The sequence below is a fragment of the Bacillus rossius genome, chromosome 10, assembly GCF_032445375.1.
Source record: "Bacillus rossius redtenbacheri isolate Brsri chromosome 10, Brsri_v3, whole genome shotgun sequence".
In the NCBI taxonomy this organism is placed as follows: domain Eukaryota; kingdom Metazoa; phylum Arthropoda; class Insecta; order Phasmatodea; family Bacillidae; genus Bacillus; species Bacillus rossius.
Window position 1 is genome coordinate 20,978,229 of NC_086337.1, and position 25,795 is coordinate 21,004,023.

At 36.4% G+C, this 25,795-nt stretch overlaps 1 protein-coding gene across 3 annotated transcripts in view; it reads right to left on the reverse strand.

Annotated features, from left to right (window-relative positions):
• Nucleotides 1–25,795, reverse strand: part of LOC134535818 (proteasome activator complex subunit 4B-like) — a 119,504-nt gene that overhangs the window by 35,005 nt on the left and 58,704 nt on the right. For all 3 annotated transcript variants that reach the window (XM_063375110.1, XM_063375109.1, XM_063375111.1), the window contains 7 exons: nucleotides 22,796–22,991; nucleotides 17,481–17,595; nucleotides 12,820–12,962; nucleotides 10,297–10,385; nucleotides 8,620–8,751; nucleotides 6,638–6,804; nucleotides 2,848–2,919 (listed from right to left, as the gene is read on the reverse strand). In XM_063375110.1, coding sequence (XP_063231180.1) covers nucleotides 2,848–2,919; nucleotides 6,638–6,804; nucleotides 8,620–8,751; nucleotides 10,297–10,385; nucleotides 12,820–12,962; nucleotides 17,481–17,595; nucleotides 22,796–22,991 — 914 coding nt within the window. The remainder of the gene's footprint in view (nucleotides 1–2,847; nucleotides 2,920–6,637; nucleotides 6,805–8,619; nucleotides 8,752–10,296; nucleotides 10,386–12,819; nucleotides 12,963–17,480; nucleotides 17,596–22,795; nucleotides 22,992–25,795) is intronic.

Sequence of the window (25,795 nt, forward strand, 5' to 3'; positions counted from 1 at the left end):
CTCTCAAATGAAAGGTTGAGGTGTATTCCTCAAATCTTTTCAGAAAACGGATGGGGTTCTCTGTAGCTCTGCCAGCAAACGTGGGCATAGCTTCTGCCCAATGCTTAGCTGGATGGTGCATGAGCGTGGCCGCATCAATGTTGGATGGGCTCAATACAGGGGTTTCTCTGGGCAGATCCATTTGAACGGTAGGATGATTGTGGATGGGTAGCAGTGGAATTGTGTACATCTCACTGGGGTACGGTTGCCTGTCTACTGGGGCAGTCGGTACAGTTGACACAGGGGCTGTGTGTGACGGTACATGAGCTTGGCGGTCAGCTGACTCACTCCTGGGACTGGGGTGTACACTAAGGTGCTCGATTCTATCTCGTAGTGTGGCAGTAGCCACCTCCATGTCCTCCAGTCTATGTTCGAGATGCTGGAGATGTCCTCGCACCTCCTCCCTAGCACTAGCTTGTCCCTGGTGTTCATTTGAGATCATGTTTCGTATGGATGTTACATGAGTCTCCAGACTGTCCACACGACTACTGTTCTGTGATACCTGCTCAGATATCTGCTGGACCTGTTCGTGTTGCTGGGCCAGCCTAACCTCAATGCTGTGTTCCAGGCTCTTTAATCCTGAGTTGGTCTGATCCCTCAGCGCTCCCAACTCAGTCGTAAGCCTCCCCATTTGAGTATTGTTCTGTTCTAATTTTGCATTTAGGGATGCATTATGCTGCTCCATTTGAGTATTGTTCTGTTCTAATTTTGCATTTAGGGATGCATTATGCTGCTCCATTTGAGTATTGTTCTGTTCTAATTTCGCATTTAGTTGAGTATTACTCTGCCGTAATAATTGCATGAGTGCTTCCAGTGTCACAGGTGATGTAGAAGTATTATCTGGCAATGGTGTGATGTTAGGGACAGTGGCCTCCCTTTCCTCCTGCTCCCCTGTTGCTGGTGACGTGGGCCGCCCTAACCTCTCAGTCACGGTGGTAGAGTGATCACTAGGTCCCTCCACACAAGTGTTCCCTGGTGAACCCCCTGCTGATGATGTCGCCGTGTCACTTCCTGAATTCCCTGTGTTATCGCAGTCTTCACACATACTGTCACGCCGACTCCTGAGCGAGTATGTGGGGTGGTTGTGTGCCATGTTATTATAATGGATTAGATACACAATGCAGGATCAAATGACAACTTGAATTAAGGTGCAACAACTCAGTGTCAACACACTCGGGCCCCACGTTTATGTGCGCCACTTTCTATACTATACTGCTGCTAAACTTCTTCGGTGTGTTCTTACTGCTGGTGCCAGTACCATTAATAGTACTCGTTTATTTATATATAGACCCTTTTGTTGTGTGTGTGTTGTCGGGACGATATACACTGGCTGTCACTATTTTTCAAAATATATATATAGACATATATATGTGTCAATGGTACTGTTATGCTCTTGTACTCTGACCCTTAGAAACATGCAAAAAAAATGTTATTTATCATAAAACACACACTCTTGGACACAGGTAGCTAGGTAACATATATCAACACATAGGGATAGAATTCAGGTTTTTATTAATAATAAAAATTGCTATTCATCAGGGACAACTAACATATGTGTAGAGATAAAAATCAATATTAATATAATTAGATAAAAAAAAATCACAGAAAAACAATCCTAACGATACTGAACATGACTCGTGGATATGCGCTTATGTAAATTAAAACATCAGGAAAATACGTAGCACACATGAATCGTTCACAAAAGTTCGTTAGTGTATGTTCAGAAAATAAATCAAATGATGTTTTTACGGACGCATTCTTACATACCAGAAAATGTTTGAAATCATAGCACAATTAATAATTAGTATGATTACTGTTTATGTTTATATTTGGGTTCGTATTTGCCTTGGCGTTTATATGGTAGAGACACGAAACTTGTACTCCCATTTCACCTCTGGGTATCACAAAATAAAATAATAATTTAAATCTTGGAACTAATAATTCATGACGTAGTTCAGGATAATTGACACCTTTTACGTGAAAACTAATCAGTTTGTAGTCAAATCGGAGTTATTTACGACGAAATTACATACAGCTGGGTATGTCTATGGGCGATACAAAATGCAAGATCTTTACTTACAGATTTTCACTCCTAATAACATATCCGTCAGAATATGCCCTTATAATCTTACACATTATTTATTTATACGTCGTTTAAGCTCATCCTGAGTGTCGGATGGCATAATCTAGCTAGCTATATTTCAAATTTAAAATAGGCCTCGCGCCTTTGCGTCGGCATCAGACGCCTTCATACAACCAACCTCTTTAATTAATACGTTCTAGACGCCTCACATCTAAAACACGGCCTCTCATTGGCCGAAACCAAAATCGGTTAGCGTAATTTACAATATAAATACCGTAAATAACACTTATTAATACAATTGAAAACACAAAAATGCGGTAAATTTAAAACGAAAATTTCCAACAATGAAAATTTCTTTAAGTAATACCCCGAATAAAATCCTCGTTAATTCGTTAAGTTCATTAGTCCTTAGAGGGGTATACTCAATTGACTGTCCATATAAGTCCATTTCAGGTCATAGAGCATAGCTCTCGTAGATATACATAATTAATAAAAAATATATTTAAATAACTTTTGCGGGCGAACAATATACAAATTAAATAATAAAATTTCATAATAATAATAATAACAATCAAAATAATAAGCCTTTATAAATAATAGTATCATTAAAATAAGTCATAACTTTCTGTGCATTATGAAAATAGTAACAGCACAGTATGAAAATCTAAATATAAATACATAAGGTATCAACAAAAATAAACTGTAGCATATTTTGAACTATCTACCTGTTTTAAGTAACCTTATTGCTTTGTCCTTCTCCTCTTCACTTATCTGCTCTTTTGTTTCTTGTACTACACCTGCAACATATTAGACATTACAATTTTCAATGAGTATAATAACATTAACAGCAGCAGCTTTATTTCACTAAAATCATATAAGAAAATCATTACAACATGCAGGAAAGAATGAACAGTAAAAAAAACAGCAAAATCCACACCTGAAGTAACATTAGGAAAGAAATAGCTACGTATGTAACATATTAAAAGCAGTGATAGGTTAAATCCCAATTTTCTTAAAATCAAATCATAAAAATTACTTCAAATCCACTTCACAAACACAAATATAGGTCTCAAAGTCAAAAATAAAATAACATTTAATAAAGAGAAGAAAAATATTAAGCAGTGTCATGAAGGGTTCAAACCTTTAAATGTTTGTTTCTCGAACTAAGTTTCTTGAAAATATATATATAAAATATATAAAATTAGTGATGGGATTTTCGATACTTTGATACTTTGATACCTTCGATACCTTCAATACTTGACAGTATCGAAAAGTATCGAGTATCGAAACTGGAAGTTCGATACATTTTTTCGATACCACAATGCTTGTTCATTTGTATTGAATTAAGTTTTGAGTCGCCATCGTACAAAATACAACTACAGTAGAACCTCGATGATACGTTCCCGTTTCATACATTTTTCTGTGTCATACTCGGATTAATTTTGGTCCCGTCGAAAGTACTATATTTACAATGGTTTACTTTCCCAAAACATACACTTATAAAATCATTAATTTCCCGTTTCATCCGTTTTTATGAAGCGGAAAAGTCCTAAAATGCACAAATTTTTTTTTGTTATATTCCTCCTGATAAACTACGTTTTAGCGCTTTTATTTTGAAAAACGTTCATTGTTTACTTTTGCAAACGTAAGAAAATAACTTTATTATACCATAGATATGGATAGTATCAGGAAGACTGTGTACTTCGCTAGTAGCATCAATGGCCAGCACCAAGCGAGACTAGTGGCACAAACTAGCAATGATTATGAAAATGGTGAGCGCGCTTCACCAAGGCACGGATCTCATATTTTGTACATTCATTAATCTTTGAACTGAATATTTATTGTTTTCTTACGATCGGATTGTTTTGTAATTTATAGGGATGTGCAAAAGTGACTTTATCCACACGAAATGAAAGTGAAAGAAAATTTATCAAGTTTCGCGAAAGTGAAACGAAAATGAATTTTTCTATGAGATAAATATATTCTTAACGAAAGTTAAGCGAAATTTTTTAATTAACAAAGAAAAAAGTGCCCCAAAATTTGCTCTTCAGTAATAAATTCTATTACATAAATCATTTTGGTACCTTTTGATGTATATATAAATATTACTATTTAATATAATCAACATCCGCCCTGGACCATACAACACAGCCCCATGTCACTCGTAAATTTCAAGAATCAATCCAGATCTTTCAGCGCACAGACTATTTCCTTTACAGTCGTAATGTCGCAGTCATGATAATATATTTATCACGTGCATGGTACTGATGAAAAAATACGTGAATACTGCGGAACGGCCGCCATCTTGCACCACTGTCACACATGGCTAGCTCAGGAAGCTGTAGACCAGGCAAGGGACATGGTCAAAACAAAACATAACAAATGGTTGCTGCCAAGTGGTCATTACATGCAGTGACTTGACCTTTTTGTCTAATTGGCTGTATATTATGAGGATTTTATATGCCAGTCAGAGTATGTAGAATTTAAATAAAGCAGACGACAATGTTTTTGTTTGGCTGTGCGCGAATAAAAGTAGGTACGTTCTTTGTTTATGTGTATACGGTAAATACTAAATAGTGTACTAACAGTTCTGGAATGTATGTTTTACGAATATAGTACCTACACTACTGTTTGAAAGGAAATGAATCAGGTAATTTTTCAAATATTGCATGATTTTGTTTTGATACCTAGGCCTACTGTAATCACGGTTGAATTTTGTTTACTTTATCTGCCATGTTTGTTCAAATTATGATTTTACCGTATTTTCATTAACGTGAGTTTTTTTCATCACCACGTAAATTAATCTTAATGGAAATATTTTTTTCTAATTAATGTCTTTATATGATTTGCATATGTTATTACATTATTAGTAATAACAAGCAAATCATATAAAGACATTACAGTAGAATCTCAGTGCTAAGTACTTACAGGTACCTCAAGTTTTTGTACTTAGTACTGAAACATGCATACATATCTTTACAAAGAGAAAAAAATATATAAAAAAAATAGCTATAGGAGAGCCGCAATGCCATATGTATTCGCAACTGCGACTTGCTTTTTTCCCCTTATCTAGTTATCTGAGTATATCCACTTTTTCCTTAAGCGTGAATTGCTTTCGTTTCTTTTTATCTCCAGGATCATTCATATTGTAGCACAAATACAATGCAGTGTCTAACGTAACCTGAAAATAAACTCAACAATAACAATAAACAATCCCGGCACAGACATCAAACAGTATTTTTAGCGTAGCGTAACACTTTTGTCTAAATAATTAATACTTCTCTCAAACCTCCGTCTTTCGATGTATCGAATGGTGTTGTGTTGCTCACGTCTTATACTACGTACGGTATAATCTATGGTTGTGCGCGCAACTGTTTGTTAACTTTGTTTTGAGAATTTAGAGGTTAGAAAATACGTTGCGGTGGTATTTGTGTATCTTTGTTCTACTACATTATTTATTTAGCTGGAAATTTATTTACCAGTTTAAGTAAATTTTGGTGTAGTAATGCCACGCTACTAGTAGAACTTATACGTTATAGTGAAAATATGATACTTTAAACTGAAACCGTTTTGCATGGCGAAGATACGATTTTTGGCGGGGACTTAAAAAAAATTTGTTAAGTGAAATATACTTTATAATAAGGTACGTTATTGTACAGGTATTCTACTGTACATTTTTATTAAATTACGAGTTCTTTTTCAACTAGAACAAACGAACTTCGGTAAGCTATTGAACTTTCGTTTGGCTCGAAATATTTCGCTAAAAACGAACTTCGACAGATGAAATTCTTACCGAAATCGAAAATGAAAGTAGCAAAATTTCGATTTCGGTATCGGTATACCGAACATTCGCACAACCCTAGTAATTTACGTTTCTCAAGTTAAAATTTTATTGAAAATTGTTCTGTTGCATAAAGTTGTTTGTACAATGAAACAAACAAGCACAAATTTCTGATTTTCTTTTTTACAATAGCCTAATTTTTTTATTTCTAATTTATTAGGCTTAGTAACTTTTCCCCCCTTCCAAGAAAGGACTTCATAACATTTTGTAAGGCCACTGTTTCTCATTTTGTATTTCACTTCTATTTTTTATATTGATTTTTATACTCAAGTCTTTAAAGTTGTTTGCAGTTTGTATTTTTGTAATAAAGAGGGAATTTATATAGTTTAAAACTAATTTATGTTATTTGTAATAATTGTTAATGGAAAAATATTTTTCCCTGCAGTATCGAAAGTATCGAAAGTATCGAACTGAAAAAACAATACAGTATCGAGTATTGAAAATGTGGTATCGTCCCACCTCTATATAAAATATATTATATATATTTATTATATATATACAGTATTATGTATATATAAAAGATAAGTATGAAGTAAACTTCAGAGTTGTCAGTGTTGAATTTTTGAATTTACTACATGTTGTATAATATTTACCATTAAATAACAAATCTTTCGAACGATGCTGTTCAAGGATTTGAGGATCTAATCAGCCCATGCATGGTTAATAGTTCTTGCCTTTGTCCACCACATGGTTGGCACGGCCGTTTTCAGCTTCAGGCCCCTGCTGGTAGAGAACTTCCAGCTGTGGGGTGATCTCCGACATAAACTGCCCAATGTGAGGGGAGCGGGTTCCTGCTCCTTCCCCGATCACCAGGTCCGTCTCAAAGATATTGGTTAAAACACTGGGAAAACATTTTAACTGGGCTCACAACTTCACTCTCTCCCAAATGACTTCAAATCACAGTGTTACCTGTACAAGGTTTAACAAACACACACTCTTCGAGACTGGCACAGTCTGCTAAGGCTCTTCTTACATTAAGAGTCAATTCTACAATTCCATTACAGTCAATTACACAAATCCAACTCTAATAATTTTTTATGATTTATTTTACATACTTCCTTGTATTAAAAATAATGAAACATAAAAATATCTAAGGAACAAATGCTCTGAAATAAACTCATACAGTCAAGCCCTCAAAAAATCATCTACAACCAAGTCACCCGACCATGCTCTTGCGCTCAGCGCGAACGACGCAGTGAAGGTAACACCAAATATAACATCCATTATGTCGACAGCGTCGGCTTTATCGAAGTGAAGAATGGTCGCAAGCCTCATCCTATTGAACATCCTGCCACAAAAAAAAAAAAAAAAAAAAAGAACACGAAAAGAAAAAAAAACACATGAAATACAGAGGAATACATCCCCACTCCAGATGATCACCAAGCCAGCTACAAGAAGAACAAAAGTAGTCTATTTGTAATAAGATTTGAACCAACTGTTCACGAAAAAGAAATTGTTGATAATATCTCTCGTGAACTTAATTTATCCTTAGTAAAAGTGACCCAACTCAAAACAAAATACAACTCCTATGCATCATTCCATATATCTGTGTTAGAGGAAGACTTCAGTAGACTAAAAAATATAGTTTTCTGGCCAAGTGGGTGCATGGTAAACTACATCCTGAGCCAATTAGCAGCAATGTTTCAATCTCTGACGAATCCAACTACGGTAGTGGGTTGAACTCAGTACCTTCAGTTTCTAGTGTAACAGCCTCTTGCTCTACTGTGGTGCCTGGGGGGATTTCTTAACTGCTTTTCTGTGAAGTCCAGTCCTAAAGAGTGTGGTATCTATTATCAAAATGTAAGAGGTCTAAAGAAAAAAGATATTGAATTTCACGAAAATCTAGTAAACTCAAAATATGGCCTCATTAGTTTAACTGAAACATAATTTAATGAAAACAGCATTAACTCTCATTATTTTACTGACCGTTACATTATTTTCAGAAATGACAGAAATGCTCTTGTCACAATGAAGAAACATGGTGGAGGTGTTCTACGGTGAGGGAGGGAGGGAGAAACACAAACACTGCTGCATCGCCGCGCACGCACGCTTCCCCCCAAGCACACAGATATTCACGTGCACACGTGTGCATGCACCCCTCTCCCCACACATTTGTACAAAGGCACATGCCCACACACCCACAAGCTCGCACCCACCCTCCCCTCCCCCACACACACACACACCTGCAGTTCGCACACCTCCGCACACACACACGTCCATATCCCCACACACACATACATATATCCACCCACCCCTCCCCTCTCCGGCTGGTTTATTTTTATATTCTCCCTCCTTGCTGAGCACAAGCCCAGCGGCAGACTGCCATATTACTTGCCGGTGCCCGGCCGGGTAGCCACCCAACAGGTAGCTTAACAGTGCAGTTCAAGATGTCTTACACATACTGCTGAGCTATTTTAATTAAACAATTTATATTTACTCGTGACATATAAATTAAAAATCAACAAAACTACTATTAACTACTACTATTAATAAATTTTTATTATTTTAGGTTTGGGAATAAAAGTGAAAAATAGTAAATTTTGGAAATATCTTACTGTGTATAGTATTGTTTAGCAAATAAACTATTGAAGTATGGTTAGGTTAGCTAAAGAAGATCAGGTGTCGCCTTTCCATTCAAAGGCTCAAGAGTCCTTACCTCCCCAACCTCTCCCTCACATTCTGAAACGGATGTGTCAGGTACGGCTTGAGGTACTCCAGCAGTCTGTTGAACAACTCCGCAACCCTCCACTCTTGCTGGTTCAGGGCGCCTTGCAAGGTGTACAACCGTCTGTGCAGCACCCACGAAAAAAAAAATCAGTATTATACATAATGTCCATAAAACAATGTTCCAGTTTCAATGGTATATAACAGCTTAATTTATACTACATATTTACAACAAATTGTACATCAAATTGAAGGTAAACTAACCTAATTTTTCTTTCAAACGTTCAATATGTGCACCTTTAGTTATACGGGACATATCCAACCTAAAGTCCAATTCTTCCCACAGTTTGGTTAACTGTCCGGAGTAATGGAAGTAATAGCCTCTTCAATTCTGTTTCTAAACTCCAGAAAATTGTTAGGTAGTGGCAAAACATAGACACAATTTTTTTATAAAGCCCCAAAAAGAAAAATTGCATGGCTTTGTGTCAGGTGAACGTGGAGGCCAGCGAAAAAGAGCTCTGTCATTTCAACCATTATGACCAATCCAACAGTCAAGGACTTCAACCAACTTTAAACTAAATGCAAGTTGAACTGAATTTGCAGAATACAAAACACTTAACACTCAGGAATCACCATTTTGCGTTGGTGGTGCTGCTGCAAGCGAGAAAACAACAAAGCAGTACTTGTGCATGCGCTTATCTATAACTGTATGAGTTACTTCTTAATTGTGACCTTAAAACAAAACTATACAATGCTTACAGTTGATACTATTAACACTTATAATTAGGACATTCTTTTATGGACATACTGTATTTGGTACTTGCTACTGCATAATAGTGACCTTCACTTTTGGCCTACTAAAGAAAATATTAAAATAAATACCGGGTAATCACACAACTGCCCAAAATTCATTATTTGACAAAGTTAACTTCCAGAGATAGTCCTGTTCAAAACATTAATACATTAAGACCCACTTAATACTGAACACACCATCCAGATAAATTATTGGTATCCTGCTGAATAAACACAGCCAAGCTAGATATTTACAAGTCTTTTGATTTATGCATCAAGAAAAATACTAATAATAAGCCAATAATTTAACTGAGTCAATACATTTACAGTACATAAAAAGTTTTAGTCAAGCATAAAACTAAATTACATAAATTTTCCACTTATTTAACCCTTACGTAAATAAAAATGCATAAAACTTACAGTATTCAAAAGACAGTACTTAAAAACATATTTAAATATATATTACATAATATAGTTTTATCTACTTTATAAAAGATAAATATGGGCAACCTGAAGGACAGTCTTTTAAGAGTGAAAAGCAAGTTTTACCTCAATTCTTTGACTATTTTCCTATGAAATTCTGTAGCATGAGGTAGGCTTCACTTTGGGTAAGCTTCTCAATTAAAAAGTAACCATCGCACATTCCCACTAAAAGTTATACTGTAAAGTGTAAAATAATATGTTAAGGCATGGAAATACTCATTTCTTAAATTTTCTCCAAGCAAGTTGAATAATTGAATTATATGCTATACTAGGAAGAGATTATTTTTAAATTACAGTTGAAAAGTAACACAAATACTATGATCTAAAATGAAAATATATAAATATATAAATATAAAATAGTAAACCCAAAAACACAAAAAAACTTCCAACTTACCCGCAATCTTTAATTGAAGCTTCATCACGAAGTGGATCCTCCATAAGCATTTCTAACAGCCAATGTTGGCGGTTTGGATCCCTTACCTCCTGAAAAAAATATATAAAATAAAAATTTAAAAAAATTGTTTTATCAAATTAGAGTGACCAACTGATATTGTTTCCAGAGTACCCTTTGTTATCCCTCAAAGCAATGATACTCCTAAAATGCAAGTTTTACAAAACTATCTAAAAGAAAACTGTGATATGCCTATCTTTTTCACCTTCTTTTTGCTTAATTTTGTTTAGCTCACTATATTTTACCTAACAGCATTTTTCACACCTATGTTTCACTTACCTTAATATTACTTAAGTCTTTTTATTTTTAACCTAGTTATAACATTGAACCTGAAAAGTTGCTCAAACACTACAAAAAAGTTCAGTGGCAGATACCGGAATTTATTTTGTGAGGAGAATTAAAAAATAAATTTTTTTATTTAAGCAAATTACTTCAACACTTACATCATAATTCTTAACATGCATCACTTTGTGATTATAGGTGTTTTAACAGCTCAGCTTGCAAAACCCAAAATAACATGCTGCCTGCACTAAGATCTTGCATATTTTTTCATAACTATCCTCTCCCTTGACCATGGAAGAGATAAAACACTGATCTGAATCATGTCATTTCAAGCAACTCAAGTCCCTTTGACAAGAGTTGTAGTTGCATTGTCTCTCATAAGTGAAAGAAATCCACTGCTATTCTTGTTTGCTAGTTCTTTATCTGTCTTGTATGATAACTTTATATTAGAGATTTTAGAATTTTTTTTTGTATAATAAATAAGATTCTGCTGTTATCAATACATATCACTTGAAAGGATAATGTTTCTAGGACATACCTAGTTCATTAAAGTTATTCGTGAAAATTTCATGTTCAATCAAATAAAGGCAAAGTAAATTAGTTGCAGTTACACACTGTATTTCTAAGTCATTTATCTGAAGGAGGGGGTGCAGTGGAGAGACACTGGACATGCATTTCACAGGATCAGGTCTGATTGAGGTCTGGCCGTTTTGACAGTACAAACACTGGCATGTGACATGCCACGCAAGTCAGTCCCTCTCTTCCCAAACACATTGCCAGGACGACCACGCCAGCATCTCTGGTTGCCCTGGGCAACCATGCAGAGGACCCAGGAAGCAGCCTGAGCCACCCAACCGGCCGCTACCCCGGCCCACCCACCAGGCAGGCCGAGAGCACACGGCACCACAGAGGCCTGGAGTTCCCAAGAGCAGCACAAATTCCAGAAACCCACCCTATACTACATCAATAACAGACTCTCAGAAATAGTATAATGGCTGTCCTTTGGCCCTGCAGAAGCAGTACGTGTCTGGGGGGACACCAAGAAAACAACCCCGAAGGCAGCCGAGCTTGCTCACTGCGCCACTCTCAGCTTCGGCAGCTGATTCACAGCACAAACTGAGACTGACGCCTGTCCGCCCGCGGCAGAGTGCCTAGGTCGAAGCTACGACCAGTGTTCCGCGGAGAGTCAGAAAGAGATCTGTGTCGATGTAGACCTGTCTTCTTACAGGCCGTAGCAAGCGCCAAAGACTGTGAAGACAATTGATCCGATACCAGAGTGTACGGGTAGGCTGTCACACAGCGCTTGGGTATTCGAGCAATATTGAGATACCTGAAAGCACTGGGAAATAGGAACCGACATCCACGCAACTTCTAAGAGGACCAGCTCCAGGGAAGGATCAGCAGCCAAGCCTCATAAGAGACCATCAACACATTACAAGACATCCCCCGCTGAACTCATCTGGCCCTTTCCCCCGACCCCTCCTAGGGATCTAAGCAGGGCTTTTTCTGGACCTTTTAATCAAACTTCTTCAAAACCTTTATTAATCAATTCTTTTTATTTATATATATATATATACACACACACACACACACACACACACACACACACACATCTATCTCTGTACCTCGGAGGTATAAGTCATTAATGTCACATATCCATATTTTTCATGAGAGCTGTATAAAATTTTCTCAGATAGTACCTCACTTATTTACTCAACTATTTTCTACCCATACTTAAACTTACTTTCTACTTATTGTAGATCACTAGAAAAATCATCAGACAGTGGTCAAGTTTATGGTTTGAAGTGCATTTTGCCCGAAAGTGAGCATTGTCTCTTACTCCTCAGAGGTAGAGTATATAGTATAACAACAGGCAAAACTAAATATCACACGAAATTGATCTACTAATCGTATAAATATGACTATTTTTATGTTAGAAAACTAAAATATTTTCATAGATACATTCCATGTGATTTAAATTGTTAGTCTCGACTATTTATATTTAATGTACTATTTAAATTTGAGGTGAGGCATACCACTACCATTTCATGAATTCTGTAACTAGTCGTTCCATATTCTATGACTTTTGTGACATGTAGGCACCATGTTTAGCACTACCTGAGAATACTGAAGAATGGTACACAATGCCATAAGACATGATGGCCTCTAAGAAAAGACACTCACAGACGCAGTGGCAAAGCACACGCCCCAGTCGCCTATGGTTTCCTCGGTCATGGTGGCCTGTGCCGTGCGTATGATGGGCAGGATCTGCTCCCACATGCGGGCCACCATCTCGAACGGCCAGTGCTTGGTGCCGCGGATCAGACCTGCAATCACAACCGTGGTGCCCCAAGAATGTCACTGTTTACAACATGGTCTCCTCACAAAAAAAAAAAAAAAAAAAACATTTTTTTTTTAGTTTTATTTGAATTAAGTAGTTGCTGTGAATAGTTTCTACGATCATCATAAAAGTAAAAATGAATTTCTCAATTTTTTAAGCCAAAATGAAGAAATCAATTAAGTGGATGTTCGATAGTGTGATTTTTATTTTAACAAAAAACCAATTTATAGTTTAAAATTAATTAATTAACCTTTCATTATTCTGGGGACTTCATCCATCGCCATTGTTGACTAATTAATTCTGTTATAGTAATTTAATAATCCAAATTGTTTTTTTAATATCCTCAGGCTGTTTAGTTAAATATTTGCTTCCCCTCAATGGAACTTTGATATGAAACAATGTGTAACTATGTACAATCATGAGGGTGTTCTGTACCTTAGTGTAACTGATTCATGCCACAGGGCCTTTAAACTGTTTACTTTGAGCGTGCAAGCGGGCAGACTGTAATGTGTAGTCATCAATAAAATACATCTGTGGAATCACATGTTATTTCTGGGCCACGTGTCGACCATCTACACTTAGCCAGTGTGTGGAAAGCCTCAAGAACCTACCATAACATATTATGCTTATAGCGAGCCTGACACTAAGAGCGGGCCAGGTCCTGCTAAAGTAACTTGCATTCGGAGGGGTCGAATTTAGCTCCCACACGGGCGACGTCACACCCTGAGAGGAGTCTCAGCCAGGTCCGTACGCCCCTAAACATACGGTGGTTAAAAAGTTGAATCCAAACCGCCCTCCGAGCTTAAAATTGGCTCTCTCACGGGGGGGATAATTTACAGCAATGGGCCGCCTTACAACAAAACCATGTGCGTGTAGGAGTACCGCATCTACACAAATGCACGTGTCATTGTCTACAGAGCTGATTTTGACAATAATTATGGTGGTTAAGTCATAATCCAATGATGGAGTCATGCTCAGAAGACAAGAAATCGTCTACATCATCATCAGTGTGAGGGAACAACTGAAGAAGTACAGTAGAATCTCGTTATAGCGAGCACGGTAATAGCGAGAACACGGCTATAACGAGGTATTTTTGAGGAATTTACGGCGTGATCGCTTGTAGCGCACTTTTGTTATTTTTCTGCTTTATCTCCACCCCTCTCGCTCGCCACTAGACATCTTGCCGTTGACGCGTCACATTCTTCAGCCTCGCAGTCGCCACCTAAGTGCGTGGCTTAAAAATAGAATCCCATCCTTTCTTTCATCAAACTTCCGTTAGTTATCTGTGCCGTGTGTAGACAAAGTTTGAGATTGGAACAGAAACAACGTAAGAAAGTATTTTTTACAAATTAGAAATATGTATGGTTTTGTTTTTATAATCGCGTATTTTCACGTTTTTTAGGTTGTTATCTTAAAAGAGATAATATCAAAAAGCCGCTCTAATGAAATTTAATTGTTTCTTGGTTAACAAAAACTATTAATTATCAAATATTGTTAATTGTTTATATTCTATTTATTATTATTTACGCGACGTCATACTGTACGCGTACGCAATACGACTGGATTCGTTGCTGCAACATAACATAGCATGTTATGCGGTATCAGAAGTAACGAGTAACGTAACGATAGTAACGAGTACTAATTGTTATAGTAACAAATACATACGGTTACGCATTTTTCGTTACTTTTACACCTCTAGTCGGCACTACCGTATTTATTTCCGAATCGGTAGGGCAGTTTTCTTGTAATCTTTGTTTCGGTCAGTTGTTGGGGTATCTGTCCGAGAAAGGGGTGGTGATGGTTTGAGTTTAATCCCAAATTTATTTTCTAAAAAAGTTGACAGGTTTCTTTAAATGAAAAAAGTATAGTTTTCCAGCGACTATTACGTTTGAGGCGTACGTGCGTTGCCGCAGCCGCACTCCTACCTTTTTGTAAAGGCCCTGTCACACTGTCAAATTTTAGCTTCCAACACCTTCCAATATGTTGGATCCAATATCTTTGAGGGTTGTGACGTCACGTTAAACGTCACTATCGCAGCCATGTTTATTTGAGAGATTGAATGTCTAGAGTTTCCTTCAAATATTTTACGTATAGGACTGGTTCTAAAATATGTTGGATGTTGGATGGGATCAGCCAATCAGAGTTATCTAAAATAAAGCGGCCGCTTTTGTTTCCGTTTCTGAAGTGTAATAGTTTAAATATCAGCAATGGCGAATGGGAAATAAATGCAGTAATTGAATTAATACTATTTTATTTTCTGCTGGAATATGTAATTGTTATTGTATATTATCCTCCAATTGAATCTGTATGTACGGAAGTGCAGGTTAATATATTTGACTAAAAGAAGTTACTGTAGTTTTGGAATATTATGGTCCTTAAACCAGAAAACATCTTCTATTCAACTTACGATCATTATTTGACTGCTATACCAGTTTTGCTTATGTTCAGGTATTGTTGATACACTAAATTAAAACAGCAAGCATTGCGTACAAAATGTGCCATCAGGAATGAGGTATCAAAACTAGGATATGCATTTCGGAACTTTTACCTACAAATCCAAATTAATAACACCTAAAATAAATTTTAAAATATTTCAATTCAGAGACTTAATGTAACTAAAATTATTTTGGCTTACCCAATCAATCTTTCTTATAAGTCATTGTTCTCCTTATTTTACAATAGCTGCTACTCTGTAAGTATTGTCTGGAATTTTCTGGAATATAGACTCATAATTTCCTGACAATAGATGGTACTGACTTATGTTAAAGCAGCATCTCTGAGTAAGCAAGTAGCTCTGGTGATTTGCAAGAAAGGCCTAGAAATATTAAAATTCTGCCTACGTGTTCAATTATTATTATTTAAGTTTTGAAAGTAATACCATTTTTCGTGAATGTAAATATTTGTGTAGCAGATCCTTGTCAGTAAGCCTATACTTCCCAGGCTATACGAAACAAGCATACCTGGTCTAATATCTCGTTAAAAAATTATTTTAAAGAGATAATGTGACTGAGGTGAAGTTAGCTTAAAGGCTCAGGTTGAGGTTTGTAACAGTAAATACACTTAATTCAAAATAAAACAAAATTGCCAATTTCTAAACACAGCAAAAATTAACACATTCACTTTAAAGTATAGGAACAATTTTGATGAAATACAAGTGAAAGTGTCCATACAACAGCAGCTAGTTGGGTGAGAAAATAAGCGGGAATGAGAAGGGATATGCCTACTTGCAGATTTACATTTAATTATATGTTTTATTCTTACTAAACATACCTTTAAATATTGTTTTTGAAGAGCACTATAAATTGCACTACAAATTTCAGGTAAAAATTTTGAGATGGTGTTGTGTGGAATACTAGTAGAGAACATAAGGGACTTAAATGATTCCCCTGTCGCCAAAAATCTTAATGTAACTGCCAGCCTCTGCTTTGCTGGTATAGACTGGCACAAATGAGTATCCTTCTTTGCAATGCGAGACTCCACAATTGAAAGAAGAAGATCAAAACTTTCAGAATCCATTATTACATAGTTCGGAAATGAATCGGCATCTTCGTATCGAAGTTCATGACAAAAAGGGGTAAAACACCATTTGTTTGCCGGGAAAGTATCCACTGTCTCGTCCACCATCTGCGTTTCCTTTTCTTAGATCTCTCTTCTAGTTTACTGAGACTTGCTACAATTGCAATTACAGCTACAGCTTTTGAAACACTTTGATGCTCTTAATGCAGGCATTCCAAACACCTGGAAAACGTAAATTTTAAACTGTGTATGATCACAATATACCTAAATTGGAATATAACCTACTTAAAAAAGCCCGCGTTCCTTGACCCAAAATTTGTTTTTGATTCTAAATACTGTCATTTACAGTTCTCTACAGAATGTTTGGTAAAACGAGCTCACTCAAAGAAAATTGATAGTGTGAAATGACTTCAAATATATTTTACATTGCTCGTCAAATAATATTGAATACAATATATTTGAAGACGTATTTCATCCAAAATCACCCTTCAAATTTTGTTGTCCAATTTATTGGATACAATATATTTGACAGTGTGACAGGGCCTTAAGGAATTAAATCGTCGCGCTACACTAGCACCACCTGTTACCAACATCCCAAACCAACATGGCCGCCAGCAGACCGCCCGCGTCGGCAATAGATAGCAGGACAATGCTGCGTCGGCCGCGGGCTGAGATGCTATACTTACGTGGCTTGATAGGGTATTCTGGTTATTTTGACGCAATCGGTGATCGCATCCGTACTTATGGGGTATCGTTTTAAAGAGAATTCACACATCTGCTCACAGAAATTAAGATTTCGTTAATATAACCTGTTATTTTCCAATTATACAGGTTTAAACACAATTTTTATGCTATTTTCGGTTAATTTTTATTTTTTGGGGGCCAAAATTTGTCCAATTCGGTTATAGCGAGGACACGGTTATAGCGAGGATCAAACCCGGAACCGTGACACCTCGCTATAACGGGACTCTAGTGTACTTTCACTGACCTGCGATAATCTCGGCCGCACACCGCTGGCTGCTCTCGTGCTTGTCCGCCACGAGGCGCTCCAAGTGAGGCAGGAAGTACTTCAAGTGGCGATCTCCAAAGTTACGGAACAATCCCTGAAACATTACACACACGTGCTTTATGATTTACAGCTAAATACCAGCAGCTTTTGTCAAAGATTACTATTATAACCTTTTATAATAACAATGTGTCCATTTTCTGCAAAGTCTGAAAATTTGGAATTGTTTACATTTAGAGAGTTTTAATTTACTTTAATTTCTGGAAATGTCATGGAAATTTCCCAATGATAGTAGTTTGAGGAAAAAATGTCATGCTCCAGTCTATCACCACCCAGACTGTGAACACCTTTTTTCCCCCCAAAAGATGTTTTAATTGCATAGTCAAAACACGCTATAAAATGTACGCAAGGTTCAGTTTGAAATAGGCCAGCTATGGGGATGGTGAATGCTGGTTTAACTTTATTTATATCCGAAAATTGTAAAATACGTCAATTATTTAAAAAAATTAGAAAGGAAAATTTAGAATTTGGTCAGGAAACTTTTATGAAAGATTTGTGTGGCACACTGAATAATCTAATACACACAACAAGCTATAATATTTTCAATTTTCGTGCAACCAAATAACATCTACACACCGAAACTATTTTGCATATTTGTTCGATAGGGTTACATGGCACAGTTATGCACACAGGCTTAAGGCAACGGAACATGGGAACTATAGTGGGCTCCTGACCACTTGGGTGCTAATTCAGTGCTCGTGTATTTGAGTTTTGGGATTGAACACATGACCTTCACCACATAAGCTTGAAGCGTTACCGATCACAGTTACAGAGTGCCCTCCTTGTTTAACATTCAAGCTAATTTATACATACTGAAGCAAGGGTGAATATCTTCAACACCAACATTTTTTAAGCATAAATTCAAAAGATTATACAAACCAAATAAAATTATGTGTAATCTTTGTAGTTTTGAATTATATGTACAATTCACTTAAGTACTAACAACCAAAATTTTTCCATAAAATACAGCCCTTTTGACGTGACATCTAATAAATCGATGAACGATGGCTGCACGCACAAAAAATTGTCCCACTACGGATGTCCCACTACAGATGTTCCACTACGGATGTATCCCGTTTAATATTTTTTTTTTCCTAACCTAACTAAAAACTAAGTGTGTTTGGGAGGGGTCCGGGTTAGGGAGGGACCTAAGTGCGTCTCAGGCCGAAGCCTATCACGCCTTAGTCATGCTGGGATTTACGCATGTGTGGCATCTCTCTGGTATGTTGCGGACGGTACAGAGAACTCGGCCGGCACGTGGCGGCGTACTGCTCAGGTTTCACCCCGCCATGCTGTAGGGATAGGCGGGTCGCGCCGGTTGGATCACGCCTGCGCATGTCGCCACACGCGGCTTGGGGCAGACGACAACATAGTGGGGTTCGAGGTTATTGTTGTGCACCGCGCCACGGTAGTATATTCGCAAGGAAATGGCGTTCTTTCAAGTACGTATTATTTTAATTACTAGTGTAAATCAGTATATTTAAACAGTGTTGTATGAGTATTGTTTTAGCTGTGTAACTAAATATTTATTGCTGGTATGATACTTTTCACGCTTTAGTTTGACATTGGTAATTATTTGTCATGAGTTATTTTTTGATAAACTAAATCACACACTGTATTATAGTTATGAGCCCACGAGCGTGTAAATATTTGGAGTCCAACAGAGAATATGCTAGTTAAAAGAAATTCAAACAAATATTGTTTGTGGAATATTATTAATTTATAACATCTGAAACAATTGTTTACAATAAGGCCTCATGGCTGCGCGGTATGCATAGCTGACTGACAATCCACAGGATGACGGTTCGAATCCCGGACAAAGCGAAATTTTTTTTGTACTTGAAAAAATAAATACGACGCGCCTGACACTTCAAAAGTAATAAATATATTTGAATTAATGAATGCAAATAAAAGTAAATTTATTAATTAAATTGTACATTTCATTTCACTCCTTTATATCCATACAAAATAGTGCTAATTCAATAAAAATGATTCAATTTTATTCATAAAAGTATGCAGAGGTAGATTTTATCATACAAAAGATAGAAAATTTTTAAAAAAATTTCTTCCTCAAAGAATATAATATTTTTAATGCCTAAATGGTTTGGTTGCAAAAACCTATTACCGCTCAGTCTCTGGCCGTATATGATATTTCATTTTCTTCTGGATCAATCATTTCACCAATGTTTTGTTATGACGTTGTCACGTTAAACTATCGTCCGTAAACCGACTTTACAGACAACCAATTTTTTTTATTGATACTTAATAGCACATAACAAAGATTTTGAATGAAAACATGGTAAGCTCTAGAAAATGTTATTTCAAAACATTTAATTAAACACCATTAGTTTTACATGTGAGCGAGCAAGTCTTTCAGTACTTGCCAGTGATGTGTAACATCTAACATCGGTAAACAGCAAATTTATGAGTTTTCATGTTGAAAATACACTTATGACACAAAATTTAACATAGAATATTTAAAATAATGCAGAGCGTGATAAATATACACAATTTGTTTCTTCACCTACATTTATGGACATGAAACACACATAGTTTCCACACCCACTGCTAGAATTCACAGCTGAAGCAGCTATGTCGACTATCGAATCATTCCATTTGCAGACCGCAATTTCAAACTATATAATGAAATGGCTTAAGTAAAAAAGACAAAAAAAATATATACTAAACCTCAGGTTTGGACCTGATTTTTGACAAGGAATTTTATTCAAATACGACCAATCTTGTAAAAACTGAACTAGTACTTCACATGCATTCGTCGGGCGCACGCCTTCCTTCTCTCCTGACGTCATGCCTTGTCTGCTCCCCCCTCCTCCTCCACCACTTCCCTCCAGATGCCTCTGCGCATGCGCTGTTGGAAGGTTTTTTTTATTTAAAAAAATGCTACAGGCCGGTCATCACTCTTACTCTCCGATGCACTAGACTAAGTTCGTTGCTAGATCTGGTGGGAGTGTTATGTTAGGAACACCAAACCGGGCGTGGCCTCAAGGTATGTGGGTATGTTAGTTTGTTTTTTTGATTGCGTGCTTGGTGGTTCCACATTAAATTTACTTCTTCATGTTCCCTATGTTCTAAATTAAGTTTCGGCCACCACCTTTCTAAATTATGGTTCAGTATAAACGTTTTGTGTGCGTTGTGGAACTGTACTTTTGACCCATTTTTCAGACGAACACCCGAGAGTACATGTTGGGTCAGGTGAATTTTATGTGCTTTTTCGTAACCTTGTGTTTAATGCTTTTCCTTTATTGAAGGTTATGGGCACCTGCTCGGCCATGTTTTATGTATTTCGTGTTTCATATTAACGAGACATTTTCCCAGTCTTAACCTCAAGGCCCCAGTTATCAGGCTATTAGCACTATTTGCCTTATACACGAGTCATGTTAACTCACCTCACTCGTCTCTTTGACAGTTGCCTTTGCAGCTCGTACCCATATAAGTGTTTGTATGCTTTGCTCGCGGGCTGAAACCAATGGTAGGAACTTACCGTATTTACTCGCACAATGTCCGCAGTAATTTAGCTGCATTTTTGACCAAAAAAAATGGGGTGCTGACATTATGAGGTGAAGTCCGAAAAAAAATTTTTTTCCTCAAAATTTTACGTTTTGTGTAGAGTAAAAAAATTGTTCTCTCATAATAAGTTTACTAGCAGAGCGCTGGTGACTGGCGACCCTCCGCAGCGGATGTGAGAAATGTGACAGGTGTCGAGATAATTGGGTGCCGGCGATTAGTGGAAGACGCCACTCATTTTTTTTCTTCTCTCACTCGCGTGTGCGCTCTAACGTTCAGAAGCCGCAGCCAGCCAACACAAAATAAACGCTTTGCGTGAAAAGGTATTTTTTTAATCTTTCATTGAGATGGCCACTGACGGCATGGGGCTGATGTCTAATGTCTGCATTAGCCGGCGCCGGCGAGCCTCCCTCCCTGTCCCTTGCCCACTGTGTGTATAAAAAAACTGCGCGCATGTACCCCCACCACTTCTCCGCTACCTCCCCTACTTTGTGACGTAGTGTGAGTTGACGTGTACTGGCTTGTGCTATATATAGCCCATCCCCTTGCAACTCGCGTGACGTCGCAGGCAGCTGCGCAGTGGAGTGCGAGTTTCTGAGTCCGGACGGTTTCACCACGCTACAAAACCCTCTCAGCGACCGCTCCGGAGAAATGAACAACTCAAGGTCAAAGCATTGTTGACAGCGTTGGTAATTTTCCATCCTGTTACTGTGCCTTTCAGGGGTGGCCAAGGTTGCTTTGTCTGGTGCGGACTTTATGCGGATTTTAAAAAATTCTATTTCAAGTATTTAAAAAGAAATGTGCGGACAGTATGCGATGGCGGACATTATGCGATTAAATACGGTATGTTAATTAATCTTTTATGATCCCTGCGTTTTATGACTGTACATGTACCTGTTTGTTGTTTATCAAGTCATTCCTCATATTGAAATTGCTTCTAATGCTAGTCCTATAATATAGCATAAATTTGAAGGTTCATACACTACACTAGTGTGCGATTTGCATGTATTTAACATATTCTAGTCAACTGCACATAAAGAACAGTAATGTGCCTCACTAATGTTTGCATTATTGTATACCACTTTCATATTTATTTTATTTGTGGGTATTTTAAGAGTATCTTAGAGTAATTACTTGAGATTTATCACTTAATTTTTGTATATTTGATTTGTTTCCCGCAATACTAATCATTGTAATCCATTGCCTATTTGTATCTCTATTTACAGGATGCATAATTTGAAATGATGATTGGAATAAATTTACCCTTAGGGTTTGTGTATATAGGTAATCTGTTTTAGCTCTTGTTCAACCATCATGCTCTCACAGGGTCACACTCTGTGTTCTCATAGCAAATGAGATCTGCCTTTGTTCTACTTATTTTTATGTGAATTTATTTTGTGCTTGTTGTTGGCAAACCATTGGGTATTGGTCCCCAATAGGCTGCAAAACAAAAATAAACAAGTAATAGATATAAATTTTCCATTTACGTTTGTGAACTTGGTTCCCACCATCCGCCACAGATGGTAGCACCATGGTTACACAATTCTGTTTCATGCGACTTCCTTCCCATTCACGAAATTACCCCTACCAAATGCCGAACAAAGAGAGCGAAGATGTTACACATCAAAAATGCTTTAGAGCAACCACGTATGATGAGGTCAATTCACTACTACATTTCACAAACATAACATAAATTTAAAAAATGTCCTCACCTTGAACATTATAAAGCGATAACCGTTGAACTTGTCCTTTCCTTTCTTCTCTTCGAGGGAGAAATACCCAATGAGTTTATCAATGTTCTCGCTGTTGGAAAAGAACAAGTCCACTTCTCGCTCCTCCGGGCTCATCTCTTCATGGGAGCGCACAAGACTTGGTTGCTTACTCGGCGGCGCATACATCTTCACTTCCCTGGTCATGAAATCATTTGCTGCAGTCACACATTAAAGTCTTAGCCAACTCGAAATAATACTGCCGACAGTGACATCTTAGTGTTGGATCATAACACACAACATAACAATCCCAACATCAATATTCTTGAGAAATAACTGAGATAACATACTACGTAGAACTAGAGCTGGGTGGAACCTACATTTTTTTGGGAACAAATGGGGAATGTATATTTACCAAAGAATGGGATGTTACTTTTTACCATGTCACGATTTTACTGCAGCACTGTACATGTGCCAATGTACTAATATTATGTAACGAAGTGAATATCAATCAAAGTCTAATAAAATTGTGAATATTGTCGTCAGCTAGGCTGTATTACACTTATCTTAAAAAATACCAGATTGAAGTGAAAAAAAAAAAATCTTAAACATTTGTAATGTTTGTTTGAACTGATTTAAGTGATTAACCAATTGGGCCCTATGCATAAATTTAATAGAAATTATAAAATAGCCATTCATGATAATACTGAGCATTCATAAAAGCAAACAGAGTGCCACCTTTTGATTTTGTTTAAGTAACCAACTTTATTCAAGCCAAACAAATACAACACAGAATAAATGTTTTCATATTAGGCTTAGAATATTTTAAAGCTTTGCAAAAAATGTGAAGCTTTACATCAAACACGGAGCTTTGCATCCCAACCGAAGTTTAAAATAAATAGAATAGCAAATTTTGTGGCGAAGTCAAATAGAATATTTAAAAAAAAGCTTCACACAATCCTAACAATTTTGATGATAGCAAAATATTTAACACTGCACTTTAAACTAAGTCAATTTATGAACGCGATCGGAAACACCCCTTTTTTAAAAGTTCAAACTCAAAACTATTAATGTTGGTGTGAAAACATTCACAAGCATAATCCAAAACTATAACTTTATCCCTAACTTTACAAATATATGTAATAAAAAAAAAACAAATCATTTAACTATTTTTGAAACAATTTATAAATCTTGTCATGAAACATCTTGAATCATGTTCAAATATCTTACTGGTTTTATTAATCTGTGACAATAGCGATCTTGTGGCTCAAAAAACATCAACAAACATACACACAAATAAAACATAATTCACTATAATTGTGTTTAGTAATTTTGTCACTATTTTGCAAATGATGAATTTCACAGTTATTATAAAAGTTAATGGATTTTGCATTATTTCATAGTATATTTTTGTTTGTGTGTCCATCCATAAGTATCATTCAAATAAGAGCTACATGATAAATGTGAAACAATAAGTTTTTTGTAAACATTTTTGTAATTTGTAAACCTAATTCAGTTCCTGACTCCTTTCTGTTTCCTTCTGGAATTTTTTTAAGCGTGCAAAATTTTTCTAAAAATAAAACTCCCTAGCCTACCCAGCTTTAACTAATACCTAATTTCATACCTATAGACATTTATTTTTTTGTTTAGTACTTGTTCAATATTATTCATTCCTTTTAAAACTTAAAACTAAACCCTTAAACTTCAAAACATTTTAACATTGAAAACAATAAAAATTTTGCAAGCAAACACAGGTTTGAACACTTAAAAATAATTTCTTATTTAGGCATGCATGTAAATCCTTTTCTCATTGTTTATACATACATATATAGTACTGTTCATTTACTACCATAAAGACACAAATTCAAATGTACTAACAAAATACATTCCAAAGATTCACTGTGCATCAGTGGTGAGATCCCACCCAGACAATCTGGATTCAATTCCAAGCTGGGTTAAGCTCTAGGTTTTAACAAGCGGGAAACATGGCGGACGTTGCTGTGGGCCGGTGGGTTTGTTCGGGATGTTCCCATTCACCCCACCCATTCATTCCGTCATCTCCATCTTCATCTCATCACTAATAACCCTCATGTTGACAAGACGTAAGCCATTCATTACTTAGTTCATTTCCGCAACAAACATTCCGCAACATGTCGGGATGCAGTAATAAATTCTTTGAGAGTCGAGAAGAGGTCATCGACAATACATTTTGAGAATGAGGATGCGTTTTACTCCATCAGGCAAATAAACTGCAGAAACGCAAGAAGCCATATGAGCAGGTCTTCATACAGAGACCGTAAATGGTCAGCAAAGACAAATATCAGATGAAACTCAAGAACTACTACATACGACACTTCAAAACAGTTTTTATTTTGTAAAATCAATAAGTAATTCCTGTTTAATTAACCTTGAAAAAATATTTTCTTAATTTCCTGGCATGTTTTCAAATCATTCTACAAAATGGCATTGTGATACTTCAAGTAGTTTATCATTTTATCAACTGGTTAAGTTAGGTATAAATATAAAACATGATATTGTAAAATCAGTTGGTTGGAATAGGATAATGACATTTAAAATACTATAAAATCATTAGAAATTACCAATTTAAAATGTTGCTAACAATCTCCGCAACAAACAAGTGCTATGAAAAAGCATTTTACCTTAGTTAAAAAATTTAATTTATTGCACATTATTTTGTTTTCGACCCACTGAAACCAGGATTTCGATTCGAGAAACTGGGGATTCGACCCATCACTAATTACAAAGTTTGACACAGATATTCACTAAGAATTATCTAATAGTTGTAAAAAGTTACCGATTGTTCATAACTGCCTGTGATCAATTGTGTGACAGTTTACAGCTCACAAGTAATGTTTTGGAAATATTTAGTGACACCACCATGCAAAAACACTATTTGTTAAAACTACAAAAAAAAAAACCTAACAACCAAAATATTGGCATAAAAATTAAATAACGAACATGAGGTACGAGACTGAGCCTTAA